Source organism: Aptenodytes patagonicus, chromosome 15 (genome assembly GCF_965638725.1).
Source record: "Aptenodytes patagonicus chromosome 15, bAptPat1.pri.cur, whole genome shotgun sequence".
Lineage (NCBI taxonomy): Eukaryota > Metazoa > Chordata > Aves > Sphenisciformes > Spheniscidae > Aptenodytes > Aptenodytes patagonicus.
In genome coordinates, this window is record NC_134963.1 from 7363634 (window position 1) to 7381426 (window position 17793).

Below are 17793 nucleotides of genomic sequence, written 5' to 3' on the forward strand. Positions count from 1 at the left end.
CATTTTTATTAATGATGTTGTGCAACTGAAAAACTTCTTGTCTATATACACAGTGCTGTGTTACAGGCTGCCCCTATTTGTAGGACAGCATTGTTTGCAGCAGTACTACTTTAATTTTCTAAACAAATGTTTTAAGCAAAAAGTCCAAAGGGTTTATGAAACTGCACTCTCTCTTGCCTTGCCTTGGGCTGCCTTCCTAAGGGCAAGTTTCTTAACTCATTCCCCTATCTGAACCTGAGATTAGTCTTCATAAAATCTGCCATTTCACAGCACTAAAAAAAAAAAAAAATTAAAAAAATCCTGCTCTACAGGAGTCCAATAAGAAAAGTCTGAGCTCTTTTCACTCAAAAGTAAATTTTTTAATGTTTAAAATATTAATACCTTTCTATTACTAAAACTTAAATCTACAGATTAGATCCTTGGTTTTGGACAGTATCATAAATGAGAAGCTCTATGAAAAATTCTTGAAAACGAAGTATTTTCCACTGTTGAAGCAACAACTGATGAATACTCACCGAATGAAAGAACTGGTGGATTATTTTGCTAAAAAGAACTGGTAAGTTAATAAAACAGGTGATGTATGACTGATAGCAATTACAGAAATTGAATCTCTCCTTTATTTTATTTTCATTTATTTGAAGTCGTTGAGATTTTCTAGTACTTAGTCTCCAAGAATTTTTAAAGTATTGCTAAGTTAAATAAAGAAATAAAATAAAAATCTTACCTCACTGCTGTGCATACTTAGGATAGTTTTACAGTGTCATTCAAGCCAAAGGAACAGCTTTTTGAGCCTGGACTGGCAGGCAGATCAAATGCAGTTAAAATAGCAGAAGTGCCCTGACTGAAAAAGCACTTTTGCTTTGAATCACTTCACCATACCTTCAGATGAATTCAGCTTAGTGGCATCATGGAGTCACAGCTTCAGCAATAAAAACACTGAAAAAATAAATGAACTGCCTGTACTCAAGACTTAGAAATTAGTGGTTTTGCTGCTAAGTTTTTCAAGAGTTAGAAATACCTCTTACATTCCGCTTAAATAAACCAAAGGGTCTTGCCACTGAACCTGCTGCAGGGCAGTTCTCAATCAGCATCTATCAGTGACTCACAGCACTTGGGCTCATTGCGCACAGCTGCAAACTTCCATTTTAGACCCCAAATACTCAGTATTGCAAGTCACTTTGTTACCAGTTATCCTGCAGTCAAAATGGGACAGGAACCAATAAATAGCCATTTAAAGTCTAGTATATATTGGTTTTATTAGCAGCTACAGGTTAAATGCTAGGCTTGTCATGGCTTGCTTTCCTCTACTGGGAAATGATGGGACCTACCCGACTTCAAAAATGTGAGGTCATAGCTTATTTTTATACTTCAGTGTAGATAGTCTAAGTTCTTGGCTTTTTAGCGAACTTGTTGACAGAGTTGATAAGCTTTTCCCTCCTACAGCATTGATGATGCAACAGCCCTAATTCAAGAATATCAAGAGAAATATGGAAATCCTACTCTGGTAGACATACCATCATCTGATCTTCTGAAGGTAAACCACCTTTGTACCTCATGCAATATTTTCTCCTTTTTTTCTAAACTAAGACTTTCACTCAACTTTTAGCAAAAATACTTGTTAGCCGATTTTAGTAAAATATATTGTGTATAGTAAAATATCCTTTTATTAATTCAAGTAATTCATTTTACTTGAACCAAATCTGTGCCATGCTAAGCCTTATGCTTTCACGTACTTTCACAGGTCTTAGATTATATCCTGTTTTCCTAAGCCCTATTAATATTGTTCTTTTACCTTCCAGATGTATCTGAACGGACCAGAGGAGACCTGTGTACTAGAACCGTCATCGATAAGATCTTGATTTACCCTTTTCTCCCTCTACTGGCAAGATGAGGGCCATGCATTGAGGATGCTTGTACTGGTCGAGTGAACGTTAAACTAAAACCTCAATGCTCTCTTACCAAAAGCTACCCCGAGCTTTCCACTTTTTTTTTAAACTGTTCTAGGCTGTTTCTTCCCCATACTCTATCCCCATTGAAACAGTTTAGATTTACAGAATTTCCTGTTTCTATTAAACATTAATGTTCATGTTCAGCACTTCGATTTTAGGAAGGATTAAAGCTTATTTCCTTTACTACTGTATTTCTTAGTGTTTAAGTAAGTCTGCTGTCAGGATCACTCTAAGATTTCATTCACACAAACATAACCTTGCATAATTGTGATGAACTTTTTTTAAAACTGTAAGTGGTGTACTTCATGTAAAATACACTTTGTAGACAAATTGTAATTTTAACTACAGTGAGCATAAATAAACAGACTTACATATCAATTTTGGCCTTACAGTATTCTATAAGCCTTTTTTAATTATGAAGTTGTCAGTAAATTGACGTTCCACTCAGTCGCTAACTTTCCTTGAATAACGTGTGCCAAGGTTTTCTTTTCAACTTTGTTCTTTCTGTATGTCTGCAGCAGGATAAAGCAATAGGCATGCGTTTCACTGCATGAAATTGCACTTAGCCAAAGGTTCCCGAGATATCAGGCTGAAATGCTTGGTCTTTTTCTAAGGTAAAGCAAGTTTATTTTGAGTAGAAAGAAGTTACACAAAAGTAAGGGTTCTAGCTGATCCCTTAAGTTGTACAGAAAACCATTAGTTTAACTCAAACCGTGACAAATACCACACAGCTTTTTGCACAGATACTGCACTGGAAAAAGTCATCATACAAAGGTCAACATCTGCAAAGGAAACAGGCCACCATTCTAAATGTTCTTCTCTAGAAGGCAAGATAAAACTCTGCTTTTATTGGAAAGTTAGCGGTCATGAGAAAGGGGAGCTGTTAAAATACCTTCAGTTCCCTGCAGTCATGAGAATAAGAGAGCCAAAAGATCCAGTCGTCTTGAACAACCAATGTTTTAGCCTTCAGCAGTAGAAGTGCCATGTGGAATGACATTATTTAAAACCTCTGTACATGGAGTGAAGTGCGTACACGTGTCATGTCAGATATAAGCCATAAATAAAGGAAAGCCTCTCTTCACTGTTTATAAATTTAATGAGACCATCATTCATTAAAGCATAGTGGTATTTGAAACTGCTTTGATTATAAAAAGGCTGAAGTTAAGCTTTCTACAGTGAAATTACTACTGTAAGTTATGAGTTAATTGTAATATTTTCAGAATCTACCACTCCATTTTATTCTTTTAACTTAATTGGGAATATTAAATTGAGAAAATGAAATATCAACTGGATTCCAAAGCAAACATAACATGGCCCCAGAGCCCTCAATCTTCTCGTTCAAGCCCTTTACCAGCATCCTTTAGAAGTCAGTCACCAAACCAGAGCATCAGGCATTTTAAAAGCACCTACAACTGTTGCATTGTTTCCCAACAACAGTTCATAAAGATTAGTTTTTCTATGAAGTGGAGTTTATTACAACATTAAGGAACAGTATTTAAACAGTTCTTTTCATGGAATATTTTACAAATCAATTCATACAGAGAAAAGCAAACACAATGTTATTTTAAAATTACCAATAAGCTACATTGTTAAGCTGTTAGCAAGTAAGTGTAGTACTGTAAACTAGCAATCAAGTATTGTAGTAACTTGCAGTTCAGCATGAGATGGTAAAAATACCAGACAAGCAAATACATTTTTAAGACTTTTTGTACTCAATTCTTTCTACTTTCACATCATCTCCAATTAGTTGATAGACATATGTGACTACTGTAGAAGCCTGGATATCCATCAGCACAAATGAAGGAATGATGTTGCTGGAAAGAGAGGAAAAAAGCCATATTAATTGTGCGTATATAATCGCCTTAGCAGTGTTTCACCACTAGTTAACAGAAATCAATCTAAGAGAAATGGATATGAATTTTCTAAGTGCGGTACATCAGATCTGAAGCTTTAAGTATTCCATTCTCATCTGTTTCAGTCAAGGAGATTTAGCAAGTACTATCAACCCTTCCTCTCCCCAACAATTAGAATGTAAACATTAACCTTCATAATGAGTTTTGTAGTTCAGTTTTGTTATCAAAAAGAACGCCCCGCCAGGTATTTCCCACACTTCACTTACTTCTCTAAGGCATGATAAGCTCCTGTAGCTGATCCTGGATTGATATAGAACTTATTTTCATGTTCAAATGCCTCAAATTTGTGTGTATGTCCTGAAATTAGGATGTCCACATCAAACTGCCTTTGTAGCAGTGCCAGGCTGGCCATATCACCCCAAGGAATAACCTGATGGCCATGAATCAGCCCGATTTTGAACTGTCCAACAGTTACAACTTTCTGTTCAGGATAATTCAGGTTCTAAAAATTAAAAAAAAAAAAGAAAAACAAAAAAACCCACATAAAAAACCACACACATTAGATGTACATATTTGTATTTAAAATCTCTATGCAACACCAAGAAGAGAGGGGGAAAGCTTATGGAAATATTCCATGTAATTGGCCCTACCGCTACAAACTGAGACCTACAAAGCTGCTTTTATGAACACTGGAGAATGGTAGGATGCAAGGAACTTCAAAGACCTGAAACAGCCAGTCCTGTTTGCTGGAGTCCTAGACATAGCCAAGTACGCAAATTACTTTTATTCATACTGATGACAGATGAGAACTTACTGTGCAATTCACGTTATTGATTGTAACCCCAACTCTTTTGCCCAGTTTTCTTTCCACGTGCTCTTAGTACTACGTAAGCTCGGTTTGCCCACTTCTACTTGAATTACAAATAACCCAAATGTTGCCTTTGTGTAAAAGATGCACAGAAAACATCATTATCGAGAGAGGACACTACCTCATCAAAGTCCCCTCTGACAACGTGAACATCCCCAGCCAGAGTCTTGAGGTAGTCGTAAGTGTCCTTGGTGCAGAGGTTTCCTGTGCAGAGGATGTGTTGGATCTTTCCTGGAACCAGCAGTTTTTTGAATTTGGCTGGGAGGCTGTTGCATCGGTGTGGAATGTGAAGATCTCCTAATACTAACACCAACTTATCAGGTGTCACGACAGGAAAGGAAGATCATTACAGATACTTATTAAAACAAGAATCATTGGCAAACAGAAAGCATTGCAATGTTGTCTTCAGTTTCATAACTTTGCATTTTGATGTAAAAGCTACTAAAATAAGAATGAAATGGTGATGGAATATTGCTAGATTGAGGGAAAACAAGGGCCCTTACTAACGTAGAACATTATCCAGACGGGGGGCTTACAAACACAATAGTCTACAGATTTTTTCTTTTATTTTGTTGCTGAAAGCCACTGTGAGGTATAACAACAGAAATGTGTTACTACTTGATGTATTTTACACAAATTTGGGAACTACCATAAACTATCCCACTTTTTTTTTTCCTCCTTAAACATCCAGAAAAAAAATAATACAGGACATCTCTAGTATATGTTCTCAAGCACAGACCTGGCTAAACTGTGGCCACTTCCCTTTAAAACTCTTCATCCAAGTTTCTTTCTACTTTAATTAACTTCCGTTTCGTTCCTTATCATGAAGAAAAAAAAAAAGAAGCAGCAAATTTGCAACCTGTGTTAATAGCTGACCAGAATAGGAAGCTTGTTCAGAGTCCGTATTGTAAGAACCACTGAACAACAGGATAAGACTAACAGTTTAAAACAAAACAAAACAAAAAACCAGGGCACTGCAGAGAAGATAAGCCAGACTACTACACACACTGGTTCCGTTACCAGTTCTATATATTCATAGTTTCAATATGATAGATGCAAGGACAATGCAAATTTAATGGGGGCTTCAAAATTAAGGATTCAGATGAAGTAAGACCATAGTTTAATATCACAGGCTTTAAATCTGCAAATAAAGAAATAATTAATGCGAGCAACACAGCAATAAATTAATTATGCAAAAAGGGCATGAAAAGCTCTATAAAGCATGGGGTGTTATGTCACTACACTGTGAAAACACTGGATCTAGAGACAGTCATTATCAAGTTAACTTGATAGATAGCTCCGTATTAAAAGAGACAGTTTATCTTCCAACCATAATGCTTTGTTAGTAAGACAGTTCCTAAAATGACAGCTATCAAATGTGTTTGTAAAAGACACCACCCAGATACATATATATATATATATGTAAGAAGTAGTAACTATGCTAAGAAATTACCTTTTTTAATATTTGCTTTTTAAATTTTTAGGCCATGCAGCTATTTTCATGCTAACAGTCATCAAAAAAGGCAGAGGGAACTCGGGTGGGTTTTTTGTTTGGGTTTTGGTTTTTTGAGATTAAGAACGTCTCAGTGCCATCATCAAAGCCCTGCACCTTTGGAGAACAGATGGTTGAAAGTATCGGTAAAGCAATACAAGAGTTTTTTAATCAATGAGCTACCAATTTAAAACTAACCCAGGAGAGGGGGGGAAAAAAAAAAAAAGACATTTTTTTATGGTCTTTCAAGAGTTCCCTCACTAGCACCAGTCTAGAGATGATATACTTGAATGCAAGTAAAAAATGGATAACAAGTGGGTTTGATTATTAAAGTGGCAATAGACAGATAGATTCTCTTAATGATGCGTAAGGGACTTAGACATGCAATATCAGTTATGGATTTAATGTTTAATGAAATTATACTGCCACTTAAAACACATAACCCCGCTGAAGTCAGCAGAGCTTGTGCATTCAGCAAAGACCATTTCTTTTGCTGACGAACTGGCAGGCCCCGTATTTTCCCCCAAATCATGTTTGAGCTCCCATTAATTAAAGAAGAGCTTGGCAAGCTACAATAACAAAAACAAATTAAAAGCATTGAAGTGTGTTTAATAATCACAGGTATCTGCAACATAAAGTAGTGGCAAAGAATGTTACATCTGGCTCTAACTAGGAATTTAGGTGCGATCTTGAGCGTGGTTTGAACAGCAGCCCCTGATTCATATGTACCATCTGACATTGATATCATCTAGTAACATTAACAAGCCCTTACCACCGGTGTTAGCAACAGCCAAGAGGAGTAAACTTACTCTGTGCCCAGCCTTATTGGAATGAAGAAGTTGATTGCAGGCAGGGGGGGATGAAAAACAGGGTGAAACATGATCAATGTTAAACAAAAGAAAGCAACAGAAAAGAAAATATAGCCAAATGAATAGGCAAATAATAATTAATGAATTGATGTTATGAAAGAAGCGTTACCAAAAAAAAAACCAAAAGAAAAATCAAAACTCGGCTCCTGCGCGCGGCCCCCGGCAGCTCTCCCGCCGGTGACAGCCCCTCAGCACGGCCTCCTTACCACCGGCGGGCCCTCGGCGGGGCTTCACCTCCTCTCAGCGCTCCCCTCCCGCCCCTCCATCTACCTCAGCTCGGCACTAGGCGGATTTCTGGGCGGCGACTGACAGAAAACCTTTCCCGAGCGCACGTTCAGCACAGCCGCTCCACGGCCGCCGGCGGGCCCCGCGCCCACCGCGCCGCTGACCCGGGCCCGACGGGCCGCGGCCGGAGGAAGCGAGCCTAGAGCCCCCCGGCGCGGCGGGGCGAGCCCCGGCGGGGAGAGGGCCCCGGGGGTGGGGGACGGGGCGCCCCCGCCGCTCACCATCCTGCTCGGCGCCGCGCTCCCTCACGCCCGCCGCTGCGGCTCCTCCCGGAAGCCAAGCCGACGCCAATCACCCGCTACGGCGCCTCCGAAGGGCCAACCTAACCCGAAACGCGTTTCTTCGCAGCCACCCCTGCGGCTACATCCGGGTCTCTGAGGAGGGCTGGGCCCCTCCCCTCGCCCGCAAGGGGGCGTTTCCCGCCTTCTCGGCAGCCGTCGTGTGAGGGGAAGGGCGAGGCGAAGGGGGAGGCTCCGCAGCCCGCGGCGGGCCATGAAGTGTGTCACTGGGGGGGCTCACCTCAGAGGTACCCGTGGCCCCAGGGGAGGCAGCGAGCCTGGGACAGAGGGATGTATGTGGGAGAAACAGGCACCCAGGAGCGGGGCCGCCTCAGGGCGGTACAGCTCAGCAGGGCCGGCGGCCATGGGGATGCGTGACTGGCCTGCTGGCACCCTGGGGTCCCTGGCACTGCCCTCGGTGGGCTTCCCCGTGGGGGCTTTCAGACTGTGCAAAGTGGGGCACGAAGCACTGGGAGCTGTGGCCAGCTCCGCCACGGTCACAGCAGAGCTGAGGAGCTGCCTCTTCCTCATGCCCAGGAGGACAAAGGCATTTTTGTGGGGCAACGTGCAGCCTCTGAAGGTTGTTCAGATTAGAGAGCAGAGGGCTGGATTTGTTGAACTTTCAGGTGGAGAACCCATCGCTTAGCTGGGCGCCGCCCTGTGCACGCCGTTCTGCTTCCAGAGGCCCAACTAAACCTGTGCGCAGCATTTCGTGCAAAATGCTGCTCTGCCAGTGCCAGCGTGGGCAAAGGCACATTTTGAGACCCACTACTGGTTTCTTCTGTGTTTCTTAGGGCTACATCTTTACAGATGTCGAATTGCTTACCGCTTGCTCAAACTTGTTGCCATCTACCAAATGTAATGTCTAACTTAAGTGGTGTTTTGTCTGATTAGATTGAATTAATTTGTGGTGACATCACGTCATGCCAGTTGCTGCAAAGCGACAGATGACATTTGAGGTGCGCCTCATCAGAGGCAGCTTTCAAAAACGTCAAGGTGTTTGTGCTACTAGAAAGTAAAGAGTAATATTTTCCACCATGTCATTGGTTTTCTTTGAAACGCGTAGGAAATTTGTAATGTTTCCTCTTAAATTATTCTGGAGAAAATGCAGTATAACTTTTTTTTAACTTAGAATGCATATTGCACTGTTTTCTTTTCCTGCTAGTGTTTGGAAGAGCAATACATGCCATAGCACGTGTTAGTGATGAATTTTGGTTTGACCCCATAGAAAAAGGTGTAAGTGAATTTGATTTACTGTAATTTAAAAATCTTTCTTGAAAGCATAGTATTTATGTTGTTGGATATTGTGTTGTTTTCCTACAGGTACACTTCAGTCTGAGTTACATTCTTGCTCAGCTTCCTCCACTTTCAATATGGACAAATGCCATGTTTTCTGTCATTGTAATTATGCAGATTACATCATGGAAGATTCATTGCTACGCTGCCCCCAGTATTCTTCGATTTTTTGTTACGCAAGCTGAAGCTTGTCCAGAAAATCCGGATTAATACCAAGGGTTTTATTTCTGTTGTCATGGGTCAAAAGGTTTATGTTTTGTACCACATCAGAAGCTGCCTCTAAACAACATGTTTTGTACCAGTATGACTCACAGGAAGAATGCAACCATTAATATGCCTCTGATTAATCAAACACCATTTCCAGCAGAATTAGGGTTTTCTCTAGAGGTTTCTTTGTTAAAAGTGATCAACTCTCCTTAACTTGCTGGGAAGCTGGGAAATCAGAAGTGAAGATAATTTCTTTTTGTACCTGAAGAATTTCTGAGGTACTCGTAATGTCTTTGCTCATTTGTACGTATCATGTGGATGGGTGTACAGGAAGATTGTTTTATAATAAACTCCAGTCCTTCAAATGCCTCAAAAGCAAGCGGAGCTTTAAGTGTTTACGTAACTCACACTTCAGGGCCACTTAAATGCCTGTAGCTTGGATTCCTATGGCTGTATTATACCAGTGACTTCTGACCAGTAATAATGAAGGTGATAAGTTTGAATATGATGTAGGCATGATGCATCTATATTTATTTTGAGATGTACACATTTAAAGGTTTTGTGGCTTAGGTATGGTACTGAAGCACAGAGATGGCTTTTTTGTGAAAGGGTCGGTATGAAATAGTTTTGACTTAATTATTTTACTTATATTTTTAGCTTGCCTTAAGATCAGTGAATTCTTCAAGGTCAGCATATGCATATGTCTTCTTCTCATCTATGTTTTTTCAACATTACTGCTGGACAGCTGTGTCTCAACCATGTCAGAAGGAAAAACAGTTATCCCTCCCATGTAAATTGATAATTAAGGTACAGTTTAATGGATTGTTATGCACAGCTTTGTAAGCAGCAAATAAGCCAAATTTCCTAATGAAATTATAGGGGGACACTCATAGACGCATGTAGATGGCTCTAAATTCAAGTGCTTCTGAATAATTCTGCAAAAGAGAGCGTTGGTATTTAATTATGTTTAGAAGGCGTACCTCCTGAGCTGCACCCTGCCGTTTACAAAGTCTGAACCAGCTTAATCTTGGGGTGAAGGGATACCACATTTCTGCCTCTGGAGTGTTTCTCCTGTAGCCTTCAAAAACAGTATGAGGCAGGAGAGCTTTGACCAGTTGTCTAGCAAACGGGCCTGTTGGCCATGTATTGGGTGAGGATGGCGAGGATCGGTATCGGCTGCCTCAGCGTCTGCTTACAAAGCAGTTTGGGGAAGCCATAAAAGCAGGAGCTTGAAATAAACAGTATGAAACTCGGGAAGTAACACTGCAAAATTGCTTGGTGAGTAACCTCTGTGCTGTGGTTTTTTTTTTTTTACAGTCAATTCTTCCTGTGTTTAGATGTGTAAATGTGCTGGAAAGGAATGTAGAAAAATGCAGCATTTATACAAATGTTAATGATCATCACATAACTTTTCAGCTCCTCTGCAAACATGGTAGGTTACACATAAAGTGACTTTACAGAAACAGAAGCAGTTTAAAACAGCAGGACAACATAATATTTAGTGTAATTATTAACTGAGTGTTATTGATGGAACTTTATGCCAAACACTTGCAGCCTCTTCACATCGTAATTTGTATTTATGAATACACGTGCATCACCTTGTTAAAATGAAGTTACAACAGGCTTTGTCAGACAAACGTTCTTCAGTTCAGTAGTTATGCATGCTGTATATTAATTGTCAGCCTACTGCTTACAACATTTAGAATTGGGCTGGAGTAAATTCTGAAAAAACACGTGTTATGGGAAGGGAGGGAAATCCTGTTTTGGCAGGTGTTTGAACTAGAGGATTTACAGGGTCTTTCCACTTCTAATACAGTTCTTCCACGCAGTGACAGGTCTGACATCCTCAGTCCAGCAGAACACCATGTACATTCATCAGTCTTTGCAAAACTCAAACCAACATCTGTCGACGTAGCTTGCTGAGCTGTGCTGTGCTGTGTAAATAGGCAGTGTTTTATATTATTAAAAATCTAGCTTGTATTAATAATAATGAGATAATCTACTGAGTTAGGTCTCAAGACAATTAAGCTCACTTAGGTCATGCTTATCTAGAAATACATAGAGATCTGTAGGGTTTGCCTTTTGTATTCCACCACCATTTGTATTATTATACCAGTTAAATATTGAAGCCTTTTTTCCCCTGCATTTGTTGCACTTGTTGCTGTTCACTTCTTGTGGATTCTTAAAAAACTCAGATGCTGGAGGGGCATAACTAACAGGAGGAAGTAAGTCTTAGATGGCAGGTTGATTCAGTTTTCTCTTTGTGGGTGAGTTACTTCCACGTAGCTAGAGTGAGCTGCTTGGTTACTTTCTCTATTGAGATTTCATAAAAGAACAATTAATACTGAAAAAACATTGAAATTTACAGACCAGCATTGATTTTTGTTCCTATCCTTTATACTTAGGTGTTGTAAAAACATATAATCTGACTTTTCAAGAATGTGATCCGTTGCAGGCTGTTTTTGCAAAGCACATGTGTCCAAACATACTTAAAGTCCACTCCAGGTAATGAATAAAAAAATACTTTTCCTGGGGAAAAAAAAAAAAAAACACACAGAAGGCAATATTGCTCTCATAGTCATTAACATAATCAAAATCTGATTAGGGCACAGTCAAAAATGGTGAATTCCTAAGTCCTGTATCCTAGTGCTTGATTTTTCACAGTACAACGTAAGAAATTTGGATCATTCTGCCATTAATCCTACTCAGTCTAACCTTGAGAAGCGTGTAATGTGTAATTTGGATTCACACCTGTGAGCAGCTTCCACCTATGACAAATAAAGTAGTGCTTTAATTTTATAGGCAAAGAATCCAGTGGTGAAATGCAGCCCTTTGGAAGAATCCAAGATTTGGCTTCTCTTTGCAAGCAAAGGCAAAGAACAGTTAGACTGCGCTTTTCCTGACAGCATTTCTGTTAGAAGTGTTTCTTGTGCACAGGAGCTCTTGTCACAATAACCAACCATTAAACCATTAAAGGTGTATAAAGTTATCTCTGTATAGATACTAGATACTGTGTTTATAAAAAGATTATGCAACTTCTAAAACTGCAAGCTTTTGAATAAAGAGTATAGGACACTGAGGTTTGCTCAAAATAGTGATATATACATATAGAAAGGTAGCAGCAATATATATACGTAAGACTGATTTGGCAGCATACACAGGCATTAAATAGAAACAAATTTGCCTTGGTAATTACTAGTTGTATTTTTAGATTTCTTACGTACCTACTGGTATATAAATCAATTGAAAAGATACAGCACGCTTGAAGGGGTGCACATTCCAAAGGCAGTTTTTCCAACAGTATTGCCAAGTAATTTTAATTTCTAATGTGAGTAACAAATGTTAGCTAGTAATTTGTGGCATGTAAAATTATTTTAATGTTGAATGAAATTTTATAGGCTGCTGGCTGATATAATGATTCACTTTCCGACCAGCCAAGAAGAAGTAACCTTATCGGTTACTCCAATGAAAGTTTGTTTGAAGAGTTACACTGAGGAAGACACTGGTAAGGAAATTCAAAAGATGAAACAATATTGGGACTTTAAAACAGGTGAACTAAAGGAATAATAACTATTGCAACATAAGCGGTGAATGCATTTTATGGCTGAATGAGATTTTTAAGAGAGGGAACATATATAGAGAGATTTTAAGTCATACTGCCACCCTCTGGTTTTAATATATTTTAAGAAAGTATGTTTGTAGTAACATTGTCCTGGTATCCGTGGCAGATACCGGACTGAGCAGCCAATTGCAATAAATTATGCCGCTTGCTGTAGGCTTGAATAGAGGTAATTACTGTGCTGCAAGAGCAGCAGCATGGCAACAGACAGGAAAAAGGAGATAATTTTATGTTTTAAAAAACTATTTAAATCTGAATGCCGTAATTATAGAATTGATATCATTATGGGGTATATTTTAGTATAAGGGCAATACAGTGTGTTAGCTGGCCTAACACTGTTATGCTGCGCACTGCCATTTTCAGATCTCCATCTGAGATGGAGAACAATCTAGATTCTTGGTGTGTGACTCAAACTAATTTTAAAGTTATAATTGTGTTTTTGAAGAATAGGTTCTGGTATATCATATAATAAAGGGATGTTTTTCATACTTGCTTATGAGCAAAGCTGAGGATAATGACCTAGAAAAAGATGACTGCCTAGAGCGTAGGGGCGGAGATTGTGCTGAGAACAGGCTAAAGCAGTGGAGAGCGAGGAGGATTAAGCGGTGGAAACTGACTGGAGCGAAACAGGGAAGAAATTACTGAAAATAAAAAGACACTAAAAAGATTACATTTTGAATGACGAATTTTGTTGTTTTAGAAACTGTATACACTTACGGGGGTTATTGTAAGAAAGAAAGTGAAAAAAAAGGTAGGTAAAAATTTAATGAGATACCAAAAAACCAAATAGTCAAGGAGAAAAAGGAGGAATTACAAGCATTGTTCTTGCTGCGTAGCCTGTGATGCAGTATATTGCCTGCAGCAAATGTTCTGTATGCACTGAAACAAAACGTGTCCTTTGAACGTATCATCTGGCGATGGCTTGGGTTTTTCCACATTCAGGTTTAATTTTCAAAGAAAGAAATTACACCTTCTGCCTAGACTTGTTTTCGTTTGCATGTGGTGGGCTCTGCCTTGCAGAAGCTGGCGGGTGTGTTATAGGTGTATATTTCTACAGTTTTAAGGAACTTTACAAGATTATATTTGAACACGCAATGGGGCCTTGTTGAAGGCTGAGATTAAAAAAAAACCCAAACCTGTTGAGCAGAGAAACAAAAGACTGGGAACAGTTTGTAATGCTTTGTTAGCAGCCTGGCTTTGGAAGAGAACTGGATAGGTTCCTGGATAGGTGTGTACTGTTTAAGCTGCTGTAAAATTTTTCTGAATGCGTCTGAGACTATAACGCATCATGGAAGTACCCTCTTACTTTCTTCTCACACACCTAGTAACAACTACGGACTAATCTAACGATAACAAGCAACAACCGAATACCCGTAACTGAAGAGCCTATTTCCTGTTGCCACTTACGTATCAGGAAAAGATTATAATTTAAAACAAAGAACCTAAGTCCACCTTCATTGTCCTCTGATGATTGTCAGCAATTATGATTAATCTGTTAAAGTCATGCTGCATTTTGGTCTTCCCATCTATGCAACAATAAGCAGCCGGTAGTACTATTTGTGATGAACGCCTGTCGACAAAGCAGATTTGCAAGAACGACAGTAGGTATCAGGTTAGATCACACAGTGGAACCTAAAATAGGTTCTGTTAAAAGCCTTTATGTTTAAATCTACATAATATACTATAAATAAATTGAGGCTTTTGTTTTACTTAACAAAACAAATTTAGATAAATAAACATTTATTACTGTTAGTCACTATAAAAATACAAGTATTTGTTCAAACGATGCTGATGTAAAAACCTCACGGTTATAGTTTTGTTGAGTTCAAACTTCACTCCTTTGAGTCCTTGACTTTCTTGTTACTTTAAACAGGTTTTTCAAAGACAATGCTTACTGAAATACAACTAAATCCAGATGAATTTGACTACTTCCAAGTTGGAGTAGATTCTGAAGTGACGTTTTGCCTTAAAGAATTGAGGGTAAAGTAAGAGTTTGTCTTGAAAATAAAACATTTCCCATTAATTTGCCTGACTTGACCAGGACGATGCAGCATGGTCCCTGCAGAATGGCCGAGGGAGTGTTCCACCAGGCCTCCTGACCAGCAGCAGTATTTCACCAGCTGGTTGAGGATTGGCTTTAAAAACCAGGATCTTCAGGACACTGCCAAGTCCCTCACAGTGGCCTTTGAAAGGCAAGCGAAACATTTTTAAAGCAACAAAAACGTAGTTGCAGTGCTGGGCAGACACGCTCTGACTGTGCTGGAGAAAGCATGGTGGCCACAGAAGTTCCACATGCAGAAGCTTCTTTGGCAACGCTCCAGGCAGGGAAGGCAAGAACCGTATTCTGGAGGCAGTAGACTTTCCCCCTCTTTTTACCAGTAAACAGCAGCTGGGATAAACTTACATTCTAATATAGATCTTCTGTTTTTAAAACGGCGCTTAACCACCCACCCCTTCTTTTCAGGGACTGCTAGCATTTTCAGAAGCTACCAGTGTTCCCGTCTCAATCCATTTTGACATATCTGGAAAGTACGTTTTGGAACATACCTATCTAGAACTGCTGCAGTTACAACTCTACGGTCGATTTTTGTCCGCAGGTTACTCAATGAGTGTTTAACTGGAACAGTAAAACAGATTTTCATTTCGTACCAAAAGCTGTCTTTCAAATCTGCGATACAGGGTTGAATAGTTTGTTATTATGCATAAAGCATTTAACACCGGCACCAGCATTGCTAAGCTAGCCATGCTGACTAACGAGCACCTATCTATGTTACCTGGACACTTCAGGCTCTCAGTCTAATGCATGCAGAGATTTTATGTAGTAGTCTAAAGAAACAATACATTTTCTGTTTAAAATACAATTTTAACTGTTACATACCTAAAACTATAGTTTGAGTAAGTATAATGTATAGCATTTGCTCGTTGGTGCATTTACAACTGTAACAGGAAGCCATCTCATACTGTTCAGCAGCAAATACATTAGATTTTCAGCGGAGGCACTTTTTAATCTTTATGTATAGAATTGCACGAGCCGTGTTTCCTCCCACGATGTGTGTAATTATGCGTGCTGTTTAAGTCTCTGAATATCTGTGTTTAGACCAATTGCTTTCGGCGTTGAAGATACGGTGCTGGAAGCCAGCTTTATCTTGGCTACCTTGTCTGATGTCGAAATGGAGACGGCTTCCCAGCAGCCTCCCTGCGTTTCACAGCGGCAGGAAAGGTAACAGCGGGCTTTGGGGCAGGTGAGGGAGGCAGACTGCCTAAGGGGATGGAAAACTGGAGTTTAGTTTTCCAGCCAAGTCAGATTGAAGATGGAAAGGAAGTGATCTGCTCGTTCTGGCAGGGTGTTGGTAAGCATTGTACGGATCCTGGAGGCTCTGTTCATAGGAAAGCACTCTGTGATCTAGACAGGTTCAGGAACATGTTGGCATCATACAGAGCAATAAAACTTGGTGCAACAGAGCGCACTCCGTGCTAGCTTCTGCTTTCCTTTATCTCCACGGGGTTCTGTTGCAGGAGGAGGGGAAGGGAAGAATCTAAAGCCATAATGCTTTTCATTAACAGAAAATAAAGACTTTCTAACAAAACCATGTAAAAACCAGTTACTAACCTGACCCACTCTTTCCAATCCAGCTTGAAGGCACGCACGGGTAAATCTGAAAAAACCTCCATGGATGAAGCTAGCAATGCAGAAGCAGCTGCTTCCAAAAAGCCACGGTGGAATGGAAATGCACCGAACACAGGGTCGGCAAAAACCACGAGTCCTTTGGCAAAACAAGAGATTAAAAGTATTCCCAGAGTCGCAAAGAAAGGTACGACAGGCGTAGCTGGAACAGCCATAACCGAGGCAGAGGACCATGCGATGCTGGAAGGAGAGGCAACAGAGTCTCGTTATCAGAAGGTGAGGAGGCTCCCCATCGCGTTTACAGTGGAATACCCTAGCTGGTATTGAGCTGGACACTACCCGTAGTCTGGGGGTTACTACACGTTGATACTCGGTTCTCCACGTGGCGGTTCAATGGAACCGGCTTTCACAGCAGCGTAGCTGACAAGAAAGGCCACTACCCTGTCTAACTGTAACGCTGGCAATAGTCACAGATGGCAGGTGTGTTTTACTAGGAAACACTGTAGACCGGTAAAGATTTTAAAGCGTGCTTTTAAAGTGACAAAAGCTTCAGAAATAATTAACCCCCAAATTCTGTATCACACGCAGTTTCTTACTTCTATAAATATTGCATTTTCCAGTTTCATTCCTTATTTTTTGGAGCGGTTTGTTGTACGGAGAAGGATGCCATCAGTCACACCTTCCACAGCTTAGCAACACCTAGCGACGCCGAAGAGGATTTTGGCAGTGGGCAGAGCTCCCAAGTTCTCTAGGAACACGAAGCGTTTGAATCCAAGTGAAGACTATCGGGGACTGCCTTGAAAGATAAAAGTGTGTTTGACATGGTAATTGCGGAGCTGTTCCTAGTTTTAGAAAGAAGTTTAACTGCAGTTCCTCCGCAAGTTAGAACCCGATGGAAACTGTATTCTGAGCTTGTGTGGTGAACTGCATTTCACCACTACCTATTCAGACAGCCTGGAAAGCGGGAATCCTGCTCAAACGGGGCCCGTTTCCTTTTTCGCAAGACAGACAAAAGGACAAAACTCAACTCAGTAGCGAGTGCTGTCAGTACAGGTTCAGCGTTTATTCACCGTTTACGTTAACCACCAAGACGGGTCATTGTCACAACGCAATACAAATTGAGGGCGTGATTGACTAGATTGAGATTTGCGTATTATGTGTTCTGTAGGTACCCTGCTTTGGATGTCCAGCTCTCCAGTACGTTCTCACTAGAGAAGTCAAGCTGTGTTATCGCCTCAGGCAAATTAAGCTGCTCTGGTGAAGTTCAGAGTGCTGGAAAAATAAACCCTTCCACTCTGGCATAGCCGAACACGTCGGTGCTAGAGAATAGCTGGTGTTTTTACAGAAGCTGTGTAGAACTGGCATTGAACTGAATAACCAAAGTTGTCATAGAAATGCCTTTAAAAAAATAAAAGTGATGTTTGAAAGCAGGAGTTTCAGAGGCTTTTGTGT

The 17793-nt window shown here is 40.2% G+C and overlaps 3 protein-coding genes across 4 annotated transcripts in view; 2 read left to right on the forward strand and 1 right to left on the reverse strand.

Annotated features, from left to right (window-relative positions):
* The window catches only part of KNTC1 (kinetochore associated 1), a 41050-nt gene extending 38731 nt beyond the window's left edge, over positions 1-2319 (forward strand). Inside the window, exons 62-64 of the mRNA XM_076352988.1 lie at positions 411-556; positions 1444-1534; positions 1800-2319. Coding sequence (XP_076209103.1) covers positions 411-556; positions 1444-1534; positions 1800-1859 — 297 coding nt within the window. The 3' untranslated portion in view covers positions 1860-2319. The remainder of the gene's footprint in view (positions 1-410; positions 557-1443; positions 1535-1799) is intronic.
* Positions 2320-2551: 232 nt separating this feature from the next.
* VPS29 (VPS29 retromer complex component) lies at positions 2552-7604 on the reverse strand. 2 transcript variants are annotated; one of them, XM_076352765.1, is made up of 5 exons: positions 6819-6916; positions 5607-5634; positions 4792-4983; positions 4069-4304; positions 2552-3763 (listed from the first exon to the last, which is right to left on the reverse strand). In XM_076352765.1, the coding sequence occupies exons 1-5, from the start codon at positions 6908-6910 to the stop codon at positions 3646-3648; spliced, it is 666 nt and encodes a 221-aa protein (XP_076208880.1). In that variant the 5' UTR covers positions 6911-6916; the 3' UTR covers positions 2552-3645. The 2 variants fall into 2 exon arrangements, with proteins under 2 accessions (XP_076208880.1, XP_076208879.1); XM_076352764.1 differs by lacking the exons at positions 5607-5634; positions 6819-6916 and adding an exon at positions 7538-7604.
* Positions 7605-7782: 178 nt separating this feature from the next.
* On the forward strand, positions 7783-17756 carry RAD9B (RAD9 checkpoint clamp component B). The gene is made up of 11 exons (XM_076352603.1): positions 7783-7842; positions 8760-8830; positions 9755-9904; positions 10415-10529; positions 11503-11602; positions 12496-12602; positions 14590-14696; positions 15181-15245; positions 15814-15936; positions 16350-16617; positions 16962-17756. The coding sequence occupies exons 1-11, from the start codon at positions 7809-7811 to the stop codon at positions 17091-17093; spliced, it is 1272 nt and encodes a 423-aa protein (XP_076208718.1). The 5' UTR covers positions 7783-7808; the 3' UTR covers positions 17094-17756.
* The last annotated feature ends 37 nt before the right edge of the window (positions 17757-17793 follow it).